The sequence below is a fragment of the Leuciscus leuciscus genome (genome assembly GCF_965113295.1).
Source record: "Leuciscus leuciscus genome assembly, chromosome: 4".
Lineage (NCBI taxonomy): Eukaryota > Metazoa > Chordata > Actinopteri > Cypriniformes > Leuciscidae > Leuciscus > Leuciscus leuciscus.
In genome coordinates, this window is record NC_138728.1 from 41,445,816 (window position 1) to 41,464,660 (window position 18,845).

The following is an 18,845-nucleotide window of genomic DNA, read 5'->3' on the forward strand; positions in this document are numbered from 1 at the left end:
GTGATCCGAAGATGAACGAAAGACTTACATGGTTGGAACAACATGAGGGTGAGTAATTACTGACAGAATTTTCATTTTTGGGTGAACTAACCCTTTAAAGTTATTTTCTGTTGAGATCAACAAATATTGTGAATAGAGATAAACATCTACTGAACCTGGAACATCCCTTTGATTATGATTAACAATTAACTTGAACTACTTATTTATCTGAAGCAATATAGATAAAGTACAAAAGACAGTAAAACAGGACACTATAAGAGGAACATGAGAGACTGTGAGGATGACAGAGCAAGAGCTGGAAACAAACATCAGTGAAGAATGATGGATTTAGTACAGCATCAGGTAGATGGAGGATTCAGTGATAATGAGATCAGTCAACAGCTCAGATCTGAGGACGGAAGACAGAATCCACCTCAAACAGACACTTTGAGAGATGAAGCTTCAACTGACAGCCAACAAAACTACCATCTGTGCTTCAATGACATCCATGCAGCGCTGAGAGAACTGACCGCCACCGTTACAGAGCAGAAAGTGAACATCAGAGAACTGACCGCCAGAGTTACAGAGCAGAAAACCATCAACAGAGAACTGACCGCCACCGTTACAGAGCAGAAAGGAAACATCAGAGAACTGACCGCCACCGTTACAGAGCAGAAAGGAAACATCAGAGCTTTAGAGACGAGACTGAGGGAACAACAGACGTTTATCCTGGAAGAGATGAACAAGAAAAATGATGGTATCTCACCAAAACATTCACTCTTTTAACAATGATCCTCAAAGTAAAATAACAATGCAATACATTGCATAGTGTTAATGTTACTGTAAAGTTGAGTGTATAATGTGCAAATTGTTTTTATCTATTACTATAATCAGTGTGAATGTAATTTAACAGAATCTTTATTCCTTCACAGAAATATCAAATCTTACTCGGGGTCAAGTGGAGGATTTGAGAAAGGAAAATAGAGGTGAAAGTGTGCTTGAATTATGTTAATTTCAGTGTATACATTCTCAGTGTAATAGAGTAATATATATCACAATATTGCTTATTAGACTTGTAGTCAAGACCGCCTAAACCGAGACCAAGACACTACCAAGACCAGAGGGTATCGAGACCAAGACAAGACCAAGACCAAGACCAAGACAGACCAAGTCAAGACCAAGACCAAGTCGAGACCAAGACCGAGACCAAGTCGAGACCGGAGGGGAAAAAAAACAGACTAGTGTTGAAGCTAAGCAATAACTTGTGAATTCAAGAACAGCAGCATACTAGGGTTCAGCCGCAGTTTACATTCAATACTAGACTGTATTACTTCAACTACACAGGCAGAACAATACAGAGACAGACCATGTCATGTGTGTGACTGTGAGCTCACTGTAAATGTTTTTGCAGACTGGGTGAGATCAACTATGTGTAGCAATTGCATGACGGCTGTTACTGCACTATTAGAGGATTGAGACTCCCTTAACTTTTGTGTACTGTTGAGGACTGACATGACTGGTACTGATGGTTCATCTGACAAAACATCAAACACCTCCAACACCATCTTGCTCCTCCAACAACTGTCTAAAGAATGAGAAATATGTAACCAATTGAAATTATACTTAATGTGTAGATGAAATTGTAACATCAAATTAAAGATACAATTATAAACTTGGATTAGGCCTAATGTTTAGTCAACACAACGGAGATATGCATATGATATTTAAAAGACCATTTATTTAGTCTAACACCATCTTAAATACAATACTGTAATCAAACAACACACACACACACAAAGATATCAAAGTCACAAATTCATCTAAGCAAATGCCTGCCTATCTCTGCCGATTTCGGAGTCTCCAAATGAATCCATTCTGCAACTTTTAAATACATAATTCAATTTTTAAAAACGAAATTATAGGCTTAAGTGCAGGATCCGAAAGTTGGTCGTTTTGTCGCTATGGTTACACACACACACACACACACACACCCCCCGTTGGCGGTGCGCTCAAAGTCATCTGTCAGTTGTGCAGTTACCCAAAATCTCCTGAATGAAGTTAAAACCCATCATGTCACTGATATGTGTTTTTTAAATAAAGTGATCAAAGTGCTCGTTGCCGCTGCGATCAGTGGCGCGGATAAAGTGTTTTCTGGTGTGGCTCGCGCACACGCCGAACTTTCACTCAGACGCGCGCTTCAATCCGTTCCGTTGCGGATAATAATGTTGCATTATCGAACGTTGTGTCGTCGTGGATATTGTAGTATTGTATTGCTAAATTCCCCGACCACTATGTCGGTCTGAGACAGCGAGACCTAGACAAGACCGAGAGGTCCGAGACCAAGACAAGACCGAGAGGTCCGAGACCAAGACAAGACCAAGACCAAAGACCGTCAAGGCCGTGACAAGACCGAGACCACGTAAAAGTGGTCTCGAGACCAAGACCGGTCTCGAGACATACATCACTATTGCTTATGTTTTTCAATATCAGACAGAGAAATAGCTTTTTCAGCTGCACTGATGCAATCTAGCAGTGGAGATATTGGTCCTTTTACCACTGAAATCACACTAACCTACAGGAACGTCTTCACAAACATAGGGAACGCCTACAACCCAATTACAGGTAATTATCAATGAAATGAGTCATAAAACTCAGTTTATAGTAATGAATACCCTTCTGCTCCATTCAGATCTCTCTGCAGTTGTGTAATGTGTATTAGAGAATTAGGGGCCGTTTACACGACACCAGTTTCAACAAAAAACTGAAAACTTGTAAGCGTTTTGGCCGTCATTCACACGACAACTGCGTTTTGGGGACCTGAAAACGCAAACTTTTGAAAAAGTTATTTACAAACACTTTGAAAGAGCAAGTTTTTGAAAACAATACCGTTATCGTCTCCGTGTAAACTACAAAAACGTGAATTTGTGAAAATGGTGATGTCATGCACATGCGTATTACACGATCAGTCTATTCATGGATTTCATCAGGTCCCTTTCCACAGGTGTATTAATCAAGCACAATGCAGTCTGCATTCATAATCTAGGTGCTTGATTTTATACACCTGTGGAAAGGGACCTGATGAAACCCATGAATAGTCTATACTACTATATCCGTTTCTTTACAAAGTGACATCGCCACCTACTGGCCTGGCAGCAGAATGCAGTGTTTTAAAGCTTTTCCACGGATCTGTGTGAATGGGAATCGTTTTGACAACGTTGTTGCCGGTATGCGAAAAATGCAAAGAAAAAAACTTGTCTGTTTTTAGGAAATCATTGTCGTGTAAACGTAGCCTGAAATCATCTGCCATCTTTCAAAGCTTTTACACAGTGTGTTTGGTAATTAAACAATCATACAGGAAACATCTGATTTAGATTGTTATTTGATTTAGGTGTTTTCACAGCCCCACTGAAAGGAGCGTACATGTTCAGAGTCTCTGTATTTGGTCATGGCCCAACTTCAGCATCTGCATCCATTTATAAGAATGGAGAGCGTGTGGTTACAGCAAATGATTATCGGCCTCAGCATGACTTAAACTCCTCGAATGGAGTTGTGTTGATCCTGGAGGTTGGAGATGTCGTCTATGTGAGACTTTGGTCTGGTGCGAAGATATATGATAGTGACAATAATCACAGCACTTTCAGTGGTTACATACTGTTTCCCTTAAGAGAACAGGAGCTTTGCAGAGTGTGATTCCAATAATTCTGATCCTTCAGCGTATGATTTAAGATGAAACTCATGAAGAATCGTTAACATATAAACCTGTATTAATGTGAACTAATGTGTGTTTGAAATTTGCAATAGATTACTGTATAAAAGTCTGTATGGGACACTATACTCATAAGTCCTAACTGTCTATACATGTAAGTTTGTATAAAGAGTTTCAGCACTGAGACAGACAGGACCCATGAATATCACGTGAGACTCAAGTGTTTTGTTAACCCCTTACCAGACACCCCCCATTTTGGGAAGCAGGGCATAAATGACATACCCAAAATAAAAAGATTGCTGCTGCTCATAAGTCATTCTGAATAGACACAATATTTGAGAGTTTACGGTTCAAGACTTAGAATTACTCAGACTGTTATTAATATGGAGATATATAAGCTCAAACATAAAAAACCAAAATAAAAAGTAAAATAGCAATTAACAGGGTTCAAGCGTTTTAAGACCTTAATGCCAACTATGCTGTTAAGATCTAGGGCCAGGGGTGCCCAATCCTGCTCCTGCCGATCGACTGTCCTGCACAGTTCATCTCCAACCCTAATCAAACACACCTGCCTTTAATTTTCAAGTGATCCTGAAGACCTTAATTGGTTGCTTAATTCATATGAATTCACTCACGTCTACTGTGGTTTATTTGGGAAATCAAAAAGGAAACTACAAAAAAACCAAGTATCCAACTTGCATCAGTCAATGTTGATTTACTGGTCACCATAAACATCATTGACACATTTGACAGACCAAAAAAACACCAGTAAAAAAGGCAAATATGAGAAACGTGGAAAATATTTAGTAGGTTTAGAAGACAAACCAGGACACGGAATTCCCTAGGCAGGAGTCTTTGCAGAAGCAGGAGTGGGTCGTGCAGCCGCTGAATTGAGTATATTAGAGGTAGAAGCCAAAGGCCCGAATGTTTCGGCTGGTGCTGAAGCAAGTTCGTCTGGAGCTGGAGTGATGGGTCGTGCTGAAGTTGGAAGTGTTTCAGCAAAAGCTGGCCTTGTTTTCGCCAAACTGGGACTAGGAGTTGACACGGGTGCATCTTTTGGCCTGGGTGGACTGGAGGCAAAATTCCTGGGAACTGGAATCTCAATTGGTCCAAAAACCAGTGTATCTCTCTTGGGTTCAGAAGTGTCATGTTCAGGCATGTAGTCATACAGATAATGAATGCCTGTGTGTAATATTTGACTAGAGGACCATAAGGACAATAACTAGAATATTAAAATATGTATTTTTGAAATGTTTTAAATAAGCAAATTGAATGCAGTGGTGTTAATATTAAACTGAATCATACTTTAACACAGACAACCATTCAGTGTTTTATTTCAAAATGTTATTTTATTATTCATTTTATTTTTGAAAAAAAAAACTAACTAACTTGGAAATACTTGTGTTTGGTCATGATCAGGTGAATGTATTGCTCTTTTCTTCAGTACTGTCCTTCCCTTTGTAAAGGGATAAGAAACAGTTAATGTAAATAAAATAATTTAAAAACAATCCCAACAATAAAGTCAATCAAAACCTTTATTGTTGAGCCTTTATTTATCTCTCCACTGTACGCTGGTTCCGTCAGTGACAAACAGACACAAGTTCTTTGACACAGAGACTCCACTTTAGCTTTTTGATAACATTAATCAGCGATATGCTGCAGCATGTCTCCTGACAAACTATGAAAACGGGCCTTTTGTAAAGGCTAGGGCAAAGAAGCCAGAGTAACACTTGTGTTCTGTGAGAAACACATACTGTGTCTGTAAATAGCTTCTCTCTTTTTTTTCATTAGAAGGTTCAATTTTATATGTACTTTAGTTCATCAGTGCTTTTAAGCCATCTGTAATAAAATAATATTTCCATGCACAGTAAATGGTATTTACATAAATAATATCTTCATGTTGAAAGAAGAGTGAATAAGGGAAAACTAGTGTTATAGTAGGGAAGTAATTGGTAGCTCTATTAGTTAAATCTGTTGACTTTAGCTATCTTTGTTGCATTATGCCAATGGTGACAGTTCAAAAATGTTTTTTTATGCCCAAAAGTTTGCATAACTGTATCTCATATTACAGATATCTTAATATCCTTCTAGATTCTGTTTCTTAACAATCTTTTCTTTTGGATTCTTAGATTTAGGGATGTTAATGCAGCTCTATGAGTAAATTGGTACACATTTTCAATAGTCACACAATTCCTGAAGAACAAATAATGTTAAAAGTATCTCTTTTTTTTCTTCTTTTTTTCTCAACACAGTTGAACTTTTATGAGTGCCATAAATAGTATTTTCCCAAAGTTTATGTGCCTGTAACTCTAAAAGTATTAAAGATTGTCACGTCTTGTTTTGGTTTTGTTTCATGTCTTAATTTGCAGTCTGTCACAGTCATGTTTCCTGTCATGTCATGTGATTCCCTGGCCCTCGTGTGATCCTGCCATGTGCTCCCCTTGTCAGGTTTCCTTTGTTCTCATTGGTTATTTGTGTTCATTCCTTTCAGGTGTGACTTGATAGTCAGTAGTCCTTAGGCTTGTTTGACTTCATCCAGCTCTGCGCAGACCGATCGGCGGCTGACTTGAAGCAGTGCATGCCGGTTAGAAATTTTGTCCGACTTGATACAGCGCCGACGCCACGTGACTGTGACGTATGCCATCAAAGTACCGCGAGAGCGATTCGAGAGTAGCCGGAGGACTCAGCCAGCGCAGCTTCTCAAGAGCGGCTGCACGAGGTGCTGATGACGACACAGCTGTTCCACGATTGGCCGGATTCACCGCATGACAACGATCACGTGTGTTTCGTGTTTATTCGAACACCTTTAGTTCCTCTAAATCTCACAAATCAGTTTTGTGTAACAGTAAACACTCTTTCATGTCGTTGCGATGGTATATCGCGTCATGTTTATCTAATTAAAACTGATTAAAAAACGTAGACTCCACTTCATTGATAGTAGCTTATGTTGAACTTTATTCTTGTTCAAACAGACGCTGTATGAAGCAGTACATAAAATATTGAATGAAAATGTCTCTGAAACATCTGTGTATTATTTGGCAAATATTGCATTTATTTCACTTCAGCTGTGGTAAAGTATGCAAACACCACGTGAGCGGTCACTACGGGAACCAGAAAGTGTCCGGCTTCACGTCTCAGTTTGCAGCTCCTCCCCGCCTGCACGCGGCTACTCTCGCCGATCGGTTACATCCAGCCGCAGCCGATGTCCAACACACCTCTTGTGTGTATTTAAGCCCTCATGTTTGCCTTGTGACTTTGTCACTGGTGCTACAGAGGTTGAAAGTTTTGTCTATTTTAATCTTTTCTGGAGCCTCCTTGCACCAGCTACAAAACAAGAGCTGTTGGTCAGCATCGAAAGTTAACCACGAAAAATTCTTTTTTCCACCATGGGTTATATCTATACATTTTCCTTTTTGTTTTTCCCTTACTTTGATTAGGTAAAATTGCTTCTGTCGATTCTTCCTTGCGGGCTCGTTTCGGGTTTTCGTGAATCACTTGAAAATAGCGCCTCATTTTCTCGTCAACTAGCAGCTGTGTAGAAATTATGGGCGCGTTACTTAGGAATTGTGGGAAATGGAGTTGGACAGAATGACTCGATGTAGCCGGGACACAAGTTTTAATCGCACAATAGACAACAACTACCAAGTATTATAGCAGTGCGCCATTAATCTCACACACAAACAAGCACAACAATCACTTCACACTATTAAGCGGCTGTGTTATGAACATGTAAAACTGTATCGCACGCGTGTCACAGTGGTAAATGTATTCATCGCACTGTACAGCCCTGTACACGAAACTGCACATTTTTCAATTAAAGAGAACTTAGAGGATTCATATGGGCTGCTTTTGGAGCTTGAGACTAGGTCCAAGAATACCTTAAATGTAAAATGTTTTTCTCTATTTAACAACATTAACTTACAATAGTGAAAACGACCTCTCTTTTTGATCACGTCTTCCCTCAGGTAGATTGCATGTTTTCTTACGTGGCTGAATGTTGGACTCATGAACAATAATCACGTTGTTTGCACACACTCAAACTGATTTGCCGAAATCAAAATGAGGACAGTGCAAGAAGGGATTTGCCGTTAGCGCCATTAAACTGGTGGCTACGAGATAAGGATGTCGTTCCCACACTATGACATTCCCACGACTTACTATGTCATGGCCACGTCAAAACCAACTGAACATGTCCATTCCTAGTCACCATACACTTTAATTAAAAAAAAATGCAGACATAGTGAATAGGTAAAAGTATACAATATTGTTTTACAAAAAAATTCCAATCCTCCATTCTTCTTTTGCCCTTTGCTCAGTTGTTTTTAGGTCAGTCTTCTGAGATAAGATAAGGCAAATTACTGTTGATACTGTTTCCCAGAATGAAGGTAAAGCTGGTCATTGAACCAGGAAATCAAGCCTGACACTTCACTTTACAATATGTTCCCTTTTATAAGATAATACATTTAAAAAGAACAATGTTCCAGATTACAATAAGATCCATCAATACTCTTAATTCAAAATAATATTTTACTAGTAAATAATATTAGTAAATAGCCTGCAACAATTATTAACATTTTTAAAATTGGTCATACTTTTGGATAAGATTCACAAATCCATTCATTCTCCATACCGTCCCCTGTAGGGTCACTGGAGGGCTGAAGTCAGGGGACACCCTATGTTTCAGTGAAGTTCACAAAAACTCATTAATGCTTTATCACTGTTATGTAACATTAAAAAGTGCAAACAATCATTTGCATATAAATGAAAACTGTATATTTTGTATTCACTGTTTCCAGCTGACCTCATCTCAAGGGGAAAACAATGTCCAGATAGATAAGTGCCATGTGTATCCTGTGTTTTTGTGTCCAGACTTATTTTGATATATATACTCTTAGTTTATATTAGAATATTTTATGTGTGTTCACATTTTACTCAAGTTACAAGTTACTCCTCTGTTCATTCTGGGGCCTTAGCCCTTCCTGGTTATTGTTTCTTTTAGCTACTGTAACTTTGTCAAATAAAGGCTAGATTTTTTCCCACTGAATCTAAGTACAGAAGCTTCATATGTCTGAAAAGCTATTTGTTGACAGGCTAGGACAATTATGCTAAATTGCTATGTTTAAAATCATATCATTTTCTGCTAGAAAAAGAGTAAAAAGGAACATAAGAAATCAGCTAATATCATAAATCGCATGTCTTCTGTTGTCAGAGCTCTCAGCATTTCAGTCACATTTTGGCACTTAGTGGTGGAAGGATATCTCTCAGAAAAAATGTACGATGCTTTGGGTTAAAGACATGGCTAAAACATAATAAAAATGTTTGTTCCAACTTAGTTCTAATGTAATCCCCCAGTGTCACATCCTCCAGCTGGAGTGCCTATAGTCTCACGTAGGCCAGGCCTTCAGACTGACAGCAGAAGGTCTGGACCCTATCGCAGCCTATAAGCGCCCATTGTCACGGTTATGAACACCACAGCTTTCATTTTCAAAAGGGGGTTTGGCGTCCGGCATTTGTTTTCCAGGCGGTCCATTAAAGAACGTGACACACACGTCTCCCGGACATCCTTCAAAATTCAACCAAACAGACGACAGTTGAGTGTGCCATATGCATCAGATGTTCAGCCCAGCATTTGCCCTTTTGCTGCAGATAAAGAGCCGTGATGGCAAAGAGCACTTGCTATTTCTCGTTCATCTTTTATATTAGGCATTTTCATTTGACATTTTCATCGACTGATTCCATTTATATTTCGAGGCTTGTTTGCACTTTTTAATGTTACATAACAGTAACATTAAAACATCCAATGGAAACATGCCAATTTTGCAAAAACTCCCATGTATCGCAAAAAGGTTTTGCGCTTGCATTTTTTTCAGACAATTCGAAAATGGAATATTTAGCAAAACTGCAATGGAAACTGTTTTTGGGCATTTACAGGTCACCTGACATAGATGGCGCGGTGTGTTTGGACATAAGATCAGGCATCTGCTCAATTCTGTAATGAAAACGTGTCTAATGTGTGTAGGCCTAAGGTGAATGTTTAAAATGCCCTATAATCTTCCTTGCAATAGCCAGTGTTTCTGTGATGCTGCGCTGTTCATTACCACCATACCATCCATTGCTTTTTCATATTTCTTGCATTGTCTCGCAAAACATCATGGGGGTTTGTCTATTTCCCAAGAGTTCAGCATCTCCTCGATAGCCTGTTGTATGCTCTGCTGTATGAGACCCATGAAACTGATGACAATGCAATATCGCACACTTTAAATAAAGGTGAAAGGTGACAAACAAACTAAATATATTCTGTATACTTCAGATTATACTGTATTAAGCAATTAGTTGTGCAAAACAAGCTAACCAGTTTTATTAATGATTAGGCAACTGTGTTAATTAACATAAGGTAAGAAAGTCATGAAATAGTATCTATTCTTGAATAGTAATTGTTTACGCATTTGTGACTTAAAAAATCTGTAATTATTATCTGATCAAGTAATTTTTCAATTGATGTCATGTTCTCTTTTTAATGAAAGACATTAGATATAATGGACAGGAAATCACTGGGAAAACCTTTGTGTCCCATTTCAGCTGTCGACTTTTAATATTCATATTTATTTAAATTCACTGTATTGTGGAGGAATTTCTGCAGGAGGATGATGCATGGCAGGGTTGCTGACCACAGATATCTGCAAGAAATATAATATATATGATCAGCTACCTTGCTTACATATTACTTATTTATTGATATTATTAAACAATTAATGCACCCATTACTTAGCGCTTTACACACTTCCAGTTCACATAGTGACACTAAGTTCAAATAATACATTTGTTTTGTGGAAATGATTTTTTTTAGTACGGTTTTACGCAAAGTCTAATTAAACTGGGGTTACAAGCTTCTCTTACCTCTGAGTTGTTAAGATCATGGAAGTGATTGTGCCCAAAACAACAGGGTTGTTGAGTTAAAACTTGTGGAACAAACGGCACCTTTGGAAAAATACACATGTAGAGTTTTATGTCTTCTTACTGTGAAATGCCAAACATGCAAAGACACTGACAGACAGTTTCAGTATTACAGGATTATAGACATAAATAAACTTCAAATGGAGTAGAAAAAAGCAAAAGACCGAAATCCTTTTGAAATGTCCTGGTGTGGAACCTTACGCTTTCATTTGGATATCTTAAAGTAATTTTGAAAAACTGAAAAGCTATTGATATTCTCATGGTAATGTTGCTGTTTTTGAAGCAGTTAAACTTGGAGTTTTGCTATTAGTAGAGACGTTGCTGCTGAACACTGTTGAGAGACACACACACAGACACACACACACACACACACACACACACACACACACACACACACACACACACACACACACACACACACACACACACACACACACTCTCTCAGGTAATTCATACTCGCTTAATCTCGGCATATCGATGGTTCAAAACTCCATTACTAGCTCTAAAATCATGTTTTGGAAAAAGGGAGGTGTAAGAAAGCAGTTCTACAAGAAATGGTGCTTCAAGGACAACTTGATAAAAGTCTTGAAATACCACATTTGAACTGTTTTTAAGTAGGGAAAAATTGACTCCATTGAATTAGTAGTTGCATGTTTCAGAGTGAAAAGCTGTACTGTTATCATGTACATGTGCCGCTTATAATACCACACTTTTAGAGCAGCTTCTCACAATCCTTCTCTGCAAGTGCTGCGAGTTTAACATTTGGTAATGCAATGTGTGCTAAGTTCACTTTATATTTACATACATAAATTTACATATTTACATTTTGGTTTTACATGGTAAAAGCTTAAAGCTACCATATGTAAATTAACCGCTAGGGGTCGCTAACCTTTTACAATAACAAAGGTGTATATTGATGACGCATTTGCTTTAAGTGGAATTATGGATCTTGTCGTCAAGCTGATGGATCTAATAATGTTTATGGATGAGTGAATACATTGATGTTTTTAACATGACTGTGGTGTGAAGCAGGGCGTGATTGCTAATGAGCAACATGACATCATGACTTTGCGTAAACATACACGCCACTTTCAAGTCAAAAGTGGCGTGTTATCTATACGCATTTTGAGCTATCCGCGTGTATGTTCACGCCGAAACGAACCGTCATCTTCCGCGTGTATGTCTACGCCGTTAAATGTCCGAGTGAAACGGAGCAAAATGTACGTGAAATAATCATGTTGGTCCCCTTTGGAAAACGTGTAGATGTCACAGTTTAACAGCCTCAGACGTGAATCTTACACGTACCATTATCCCCGGACGTTTGCTAATCCTACCCCTAAATCTAATCATAACCATTTCTTAAAACTATAGGCTACAATTATAAAGAAAAACAACAGACAGACAAGAATAATCACAATAATTTATTTAATGAGAAAATGTCAAAATCGGTACCAAAAGTTGTTCACGTGACGATGTGTCGCAGTCCTCCCTGGCAGTGGTTTTGTATGAGGTAACAGACAGAGCAGAATTTAAGTTATTAATTCAAATCCATGAAAACGTTAATCCGTCTTCGGTTCGGTTCGCTCTGAGGGCTGCGCGGCAGTGCGCACTTCATTTCAAATGTGAATGTGCATGACGCAATCTGTGACGAAGCAGGAGACGAGAGCCAATGAGCGTTTGATATTACTGCCGTAACCATAGTAACCTGTCGCTTCTTGAGGGCGCAATTTTTGAATTTGAATTCATAACAAGCGCGGGGTTTGACGTTCACGGTCAAGATGACGATTACTGGATAAAGGGCTGAGTTTGGATCTTTTTCTTGCAAATAATAATGGATTCTGAAGGTTTGGATTACATCAAGCAAATAAAATTGGTGTATTTTGTGAATCGATGTTGTGTTGTAAGGTTAGTATAATTATGGTTCTATAGGAACCATAAATAAATTATTGTGATTATACTCTTCTGTCTGTTGTTTTTCTTTATAATTGTTGCCTAGGTAGTTTTAAGAAATGGTTATGGTTAGGTTTAGGGGTAGGATTCGTGGCTCAAACTATCTTTTAATGCCATATTGTTCATAAAAATGCCATTTTCCTACATATCTGTCCATTACGTTTTATCATTTTAATATTGTCCATAAAATAGGTATGTTTAGGTGTGGGAAGATTAACCCCAGTGACGGGTAGGTTTAGGGACTTTTAGGGAGTTGGGGTAGGTCATATCTATATATACAGACTAAGTAATGTAACGTTAAGTCAACGGCGTTGATAAACACGCTGAAAAGCGATTATGCGTGTTGATAGCACGCCAAAAATGGAAATCTAATTGGCGTGTCATACATACGCCATTTCATGAGATCAGTCTGTAATGAGAGACAGATATCAGCGCCACACACGAGTCCTGCGGATATAAAGGAATGAGGACATTTCATTCTACCGAACTACATACAAGTGCAGAATTACTTCTCACACAGGTCAGTTTATTAGACGAATTAAACCTGTGAGGCCACTCGTGTCTCTGTCAAGTCGAAGTTAGCCATGTACGTGGAGCTCTCGGCATCTCGAAAACGCCACGCTGATATTGATCCTCGTTTTTAGTTGATTGATTACTCCTTTTGTACCAAAGTCTGCTTGTCATGGTTCATAATATTTGAACAAAACAACAACAGCGTGAGCGTGCCGCTAGACGTAACGCAGTTGTCCACATCTGTCGCCATGGTTACTATGGCAGTGCGAGTGGAACCCGAGGGTAAAGCAATATTATTATGTACAGTGTTGGGGAGTTAACGGAATACATGTACCGACGTTACATATTCAGAATACAAATTATGAGTAACTGTATTCCGTTACAGTTACAATTTAAATAGTTGGTATTTAGAATACAGTTACATTGTTGAAATCAATGGATTACATGATGATACTTCTCTGTTTCACGAGTTTATTCACTCTCTAAATAAATTAAGGCAACTCCATGCATTTCCCAGAAGCCCCAATATGAAAACGAAAAAAATGCGCGGTTTGCGTGATCAGTCACAATGGAGTCGGAAGAGGAGCAGCGGGAGCTAGAGGTAGAGATGGAGCCAGAACAACAGAGCCAGGGCAAGAATGCGTTTATATCTTGAAAATGCAAACAGCATTTCACATTAAAGAAAGAGAAGGGAGAAATAAATATAACTGTGCAGTGCAACCTCTGCTTGCCAGCAACCAACCTCCTTTCAGCGTTTTTTTTTTTTTTTAAATACGTGCAGTCAAAACTTGAAATATAAATTCTCAGAAAATGCATTAATACCAATAGTGAAACGTCTGTTTATATATCCATACTCCCTTAATAAAGGAGTTCAGACATTAGAAAAATATAGGTCTACATGCGTTTTATATTTAATATGAGGGAAATAAACATGCGTGACACAAAAAAATCTTTAACTTTTAGGTGGCAATATATATATATATATATATTGTAATTCTGTGAATTACACTGCGCAAACCAAAAGTAATACTCACCGGATGAAGAAGGGTTGGCTCTCCACAGAACATAAAATATTTATTTTATTTTATTTTTTGAATTCGCATTTACATTTACATTTATTCATTTAGCTGACGCTTTTATCCAAAGCGACTTACAATTGCTATATATGTCAGAGGTCGCACGCCTCTGGAGCAACTAGGGGTTAAGTGTCTTGCTCAGGGACACATTGGTGTCTCACAGTGGATTCGAACCCGGGTCTCTCACACCAAAGGCATGTGTCTTATCCATTGCGCCACCACCACCCCATTTATGAGGGAAAAAAACAATGTTACGGTCGTGACAGTTCTCTGTTACGCACGTGAGCGCTCTGAAAGCGGCACTAAAAGACTGCTTTAAAACTTTCACAGAGACCTCAAACAGAAAGCACAAAGCCTTTCTTTAAAGTGAATTTCGTTTTGTAGTAATTGTATCTTAATTTTAATCAATGTTTCATCAACCAATTGCCTGGATTTAATAAGAAGTAAATATAGCAGAGAACAGATAATCACGACACGGAGGCACCGGTGCGTGAACTGGAGCTCGTCTCATAAATTAACGCCCGTTTCACACATACTCATGTTAACAGGTTAGAGCTTTCACACTGCAGTCCGTTTATCTGTTCCAGTTGCGGTGCGTATACAGCAGTGCAGAGATCGTTTCCGCACCGAGTCTATTTCTGCTGTGCTGCAAATGCTGAAATAAAGTGACAGTGCATGTTTCGTGGACAAAAGAGGTCACAGATTGAGCTGAAAATGTAGTAATTTCACCTTAAATGTATTTAATTAAATACTGCTTTTTTTTTTTTCACAGTACTTTAAGACCGGCGTAAAGAAATGAAAACTAGGCCTACAGTTTACTTTAACAAGGCGAAATAATGAACAACACTCATCTGATTCGTGGAGGTTGAAAAACAAGTTATTTGTGGCATGCAAGATTTATTTTATTAAAAATTAAATGCAAAAGAAAAGGCATGAGAGTCGGCTGTTTTTGTCAATTTTAAGTTTTAATTTAAAATGTTTGCAATTTTAATAGCCTACATGTTAAATATGTTACCACTTGCTTGAACAACTTAAAGGGATACTTTTTTTGGAAATAGGCTCATTTTACAACTCCCCCAGAGTTAAACAGTTGAGTTTTACCGTTTTCGAATCCATTCAGCCGATCTCCGGGTCTGGCGGTACCACTTTTAGCATAGCTTAGCAAAGATCATTGAATCGGACAGGACCATTAGCATCGCTCTCAAAAAAATGACCAAAGAGTTTCGATATTTTTCCTATTTAAAACTTGACTCTTCTGTAGTTACATCGTGTTAAGCTGCAACGCCACTTTTGAAAAATCCCCAGAAATGACATACCCAAACTGAAACATACAGTTCATGAACCCTTTGCACTAAAAGCACAAGTATGATCTCATTTGAAAGCTGACACCTGGTAGTTTATTGTAAATGTAGAATTAATTATTGTCATAATGAAAAAACATATTTTAAATAGCTTCAAAGTTTTTTAAAGTTATTAGAATTTTTTTTTTATGAAACATATTCATGAAAATAAAATTGAAGTGGGCCCTGGAGCAATCTAGAAATGCACTGCAGCTAAAGCCATATGTGTGACCATGTTATATTTAAAATCTGAAAATGATAAGTCTAAAACTCTGTATTTAGTTAAATGTTTTTCAAGATCATGTCAAATTACTTTATTTTGGGCCTAGCTAGCATGTTAGCTTAGCACACCATCAATACACGACCATTTATGAGATTAAAACCATGTTTGTGCTCCAAACGTACTTTATAACGCAATTCGAGTGTTTTAAATAATCTTCTGTGATCTAATTTGGCTTCAGATAAAAAAAAAAATCAGACAGAAAATATATTTATAGAATTATGTACAATGATAAAGTCTATATCGATTAGCATTACATTATAAATATAATCTATTATTCTAAAAATACCTGGCATTGCTTGAAGAACACAGGCAAATCACATATCATTTGCAATCATGTTTATTGTCTTCAAAACGTCTGTATCTGCATATTACAGCGATCTCTGTGTTAGCTTTGTGTGTAGCTGCTATCAGTGACGTCCTTGAAGGTCACATGATTATGGCTCTTCTTCATGTTCCATATATGCAGTATTTTTGTGCATATAGCGCCCTCAGGCTATTGGTATGAATTGAAAACACAGCACATCTCAGTAAGAAGCGCTCATAATGATTACATCGACGCATTTGGGTATAAATTCAATAAATATTATTCCTGTCTATAGAAATATGATGTGAATCTATGAGAATATATCAATATTTCTCCAAGTCTGCACATTTTTTAGCTAAAAGCCCTGAGGGACGAATGGACCAGCTGACGCTCATAATTCATATTAAAGGGATCAACGCATTTCTTCATTTCATAACTCCTGACACAAATTAAGACATAACTGTCACTATAAGTTTCTCAGAATACAATAGTGGTCAAATACTGAAACTTGAGTCTTATATCTTTTTAATGATGTATAGTTTGTCAAAGTATAACATTTAATCTGATAGTAACTTTGAACTAAATAAATAAAAAAACGCTTCAGTGCGCCGACGCACTGGTGAGGGTTAACAGGTTTTTCCCTCAGTAAGAGCATTGAAGATGGGTCGTGGCTGGGTCTTCTAGCATGACAATGACCCGAAACACACAGCCAGGGCAACTAAGGAGTGGCTCCGTAAGAAGCATCTCAAGGTCCTGGAGTGGCCTAGCCAGACTCCAGACCTGAACCCAATAGAAAATCTTTGGAGGGAGCTGAAAGTCCGTATTGCCCAGCGACAGCCCCGAAACCTGAAGGATCTGGAGAAGGTCTGGAGGAGTGTGCCAAAATCCCTGCTGCAGTGTGTGCAAACCTGGTCAAGAACTACAGGAAACGTATGATCTCTGTAATTGCAAACAAAGGTTTCTGTACCAAAAATTAAGTTCTGCTTTTCTGATGTATCAAATATTTATGTCATGCAATAAAATGTAAATTAATTACTTAAAATTAAAATAAAATGTGATTTTCTGGATTTCTTTAGATTCCGTCACTCACAGTTGAAGAGTACCTATGATAAAAATGACAGACTTCCACATGCTTTGTAAGTGGGAAAACCTGTGTGTATCAAATACTTGCTCTCCCCACTGTACATATTTAAGCTTCAAGAACGCTAAAACCTAAAAGCTGTCGGCTACATTGAGATTCGATCTCGGATCGCTTGAAGCTCCGTGTGGCTCATGTTGTTGCGTTGACCACAGAGCTATCATCTGAATGCTGTTAAGATAACATCTTATGCTCTTGCAAAGCCTCATTAATGTAGCAAATATTTTTCTATTGCAATGTTTTATGTTGAAAATGTTTTCATTATTACATTTATTAAATTTAATTTCAGTTATTTCAGTATTGTGATTATGAATTCGTTCAATGTTTAATTTGAATTGATCTGCTACCAGCTTTCAATCGCTCTCAATGAGATTACGCAATAGAGAGAATAAACTGACACTTTGCAAAGTCTGTGATTGTAGCGCCTCTTAGCGGTAAGAGGCTGCAAATACACACGCACAATTTACCGCCGTGGGAACGGTGGTGGGAAAATAATTATTCTGGTTGAGTACCAACTGTACTTACCAGTGGCTGCCCATTTCTTGACATCACACACCCACGGATCTGCATCCATAGAGATGTTTAACTCCTGCTTGAGACTCTCAAGATTGGCTGCTTCCATTTCTGCTCTCTGTGTAGTCTATTTAAAAAAAAAAAAAGAGCGCGATCACAGTCCCCCCATTGCCAGTTATGTAATCAAGATTATACATGTGGGGAATTTGCAGGGATCAGAACAGCCGGAGTAGCCTGGGTTTCCCCATGCTGCCTTGCACGCAGCGCAATTTTATTCACGCTGCTAGGCAGCCTGGACACCATGGACCAGATTTTCCCCTCAAAAAGGGAACCAATCACAGAACGGGGAGGGAGCAGCAAGACGATGACGACGTCTATGCGACACACAGAAGCAGTTTGTTTATATCTATGGATCCAACATGGCATCAGACGCGAAGTTACCTTTCGATGCAGCCTTAGATAGTGTTCTAAGTAGTTTAGAACGCGTGTTTATTTCATTTATTTATTTTATTTTATTAGTTTATTTGTCAGGGACAATGTACAAAATACATTAATCTTACGAAAAGATGTTTTGTACCAGAGTTAGCAAAAGCTATTTTCCATCTGAAGTCCCCGGGCAGGTGCACAATATTAAAACATTAAATAAAAAACTAATCAAAAAACCATAACAGCCTAAAATATATACAACATAGTCAAAAACATTTACTTCAATATTACATTTGTAGACTTTAAATGTGCTGATGCTGACACAGCTGGTTATCAAGGATGTTAAGTTCTTTAAGTTTCGGGAGAAATTTTTCAGATCTACAGATAATTTCAGACTATCTGGGAGTTGATTCCATTGTTTAATGGTTTTATATGAGAAGGCTGTCTGTGCAAAGGCGGAGGATCTTTTCGGGATAGCACAATTTCTGTGAGCAGTGGAGCGGGATGTTCGGTTTGTTTGTTCAGAGTAAAGTTTTATGACTTTTTTCATTGAGGGTGGAGCAATATTATTAACAATTTTGAAAACAGTTCTTAAATTTGTATATCGAATTAGAGAATCAAAACTTAATCTTCTTCCTCGTCGAATTTCTGTCGCTCTACATA

At 38.1% G+C, this 18,845-nt stretch overlaps 1 protein-coding gene across 1 annotated transcript; it reads left to right on the forward strand.

Moving 5' to 3' along the window:
* Positions 1-262: 262 nt before the first annotated feature.
* Positions 263-3,669, forward strand: LOC309496099 (uncharacterized protein; the record flags this gene model as incomplete). Its single annotated transcript, XM_082166085.1, has 4 exons — positions 263-736; positions 912-965; positions 2,470-2,601; positions 3,368-3,669. The coding sequence occupies exons 1-4, from the start codon at positions 319-321 to the stop codon at positions 3,667-3,669; spliced, it is 906 nt and encodes a 301-aa protein (XP_082022211.1). The 5' UTR covers positions 263-318.
* Positions 3,670-18,845: the final 15,176 nt, after the last annotated feature.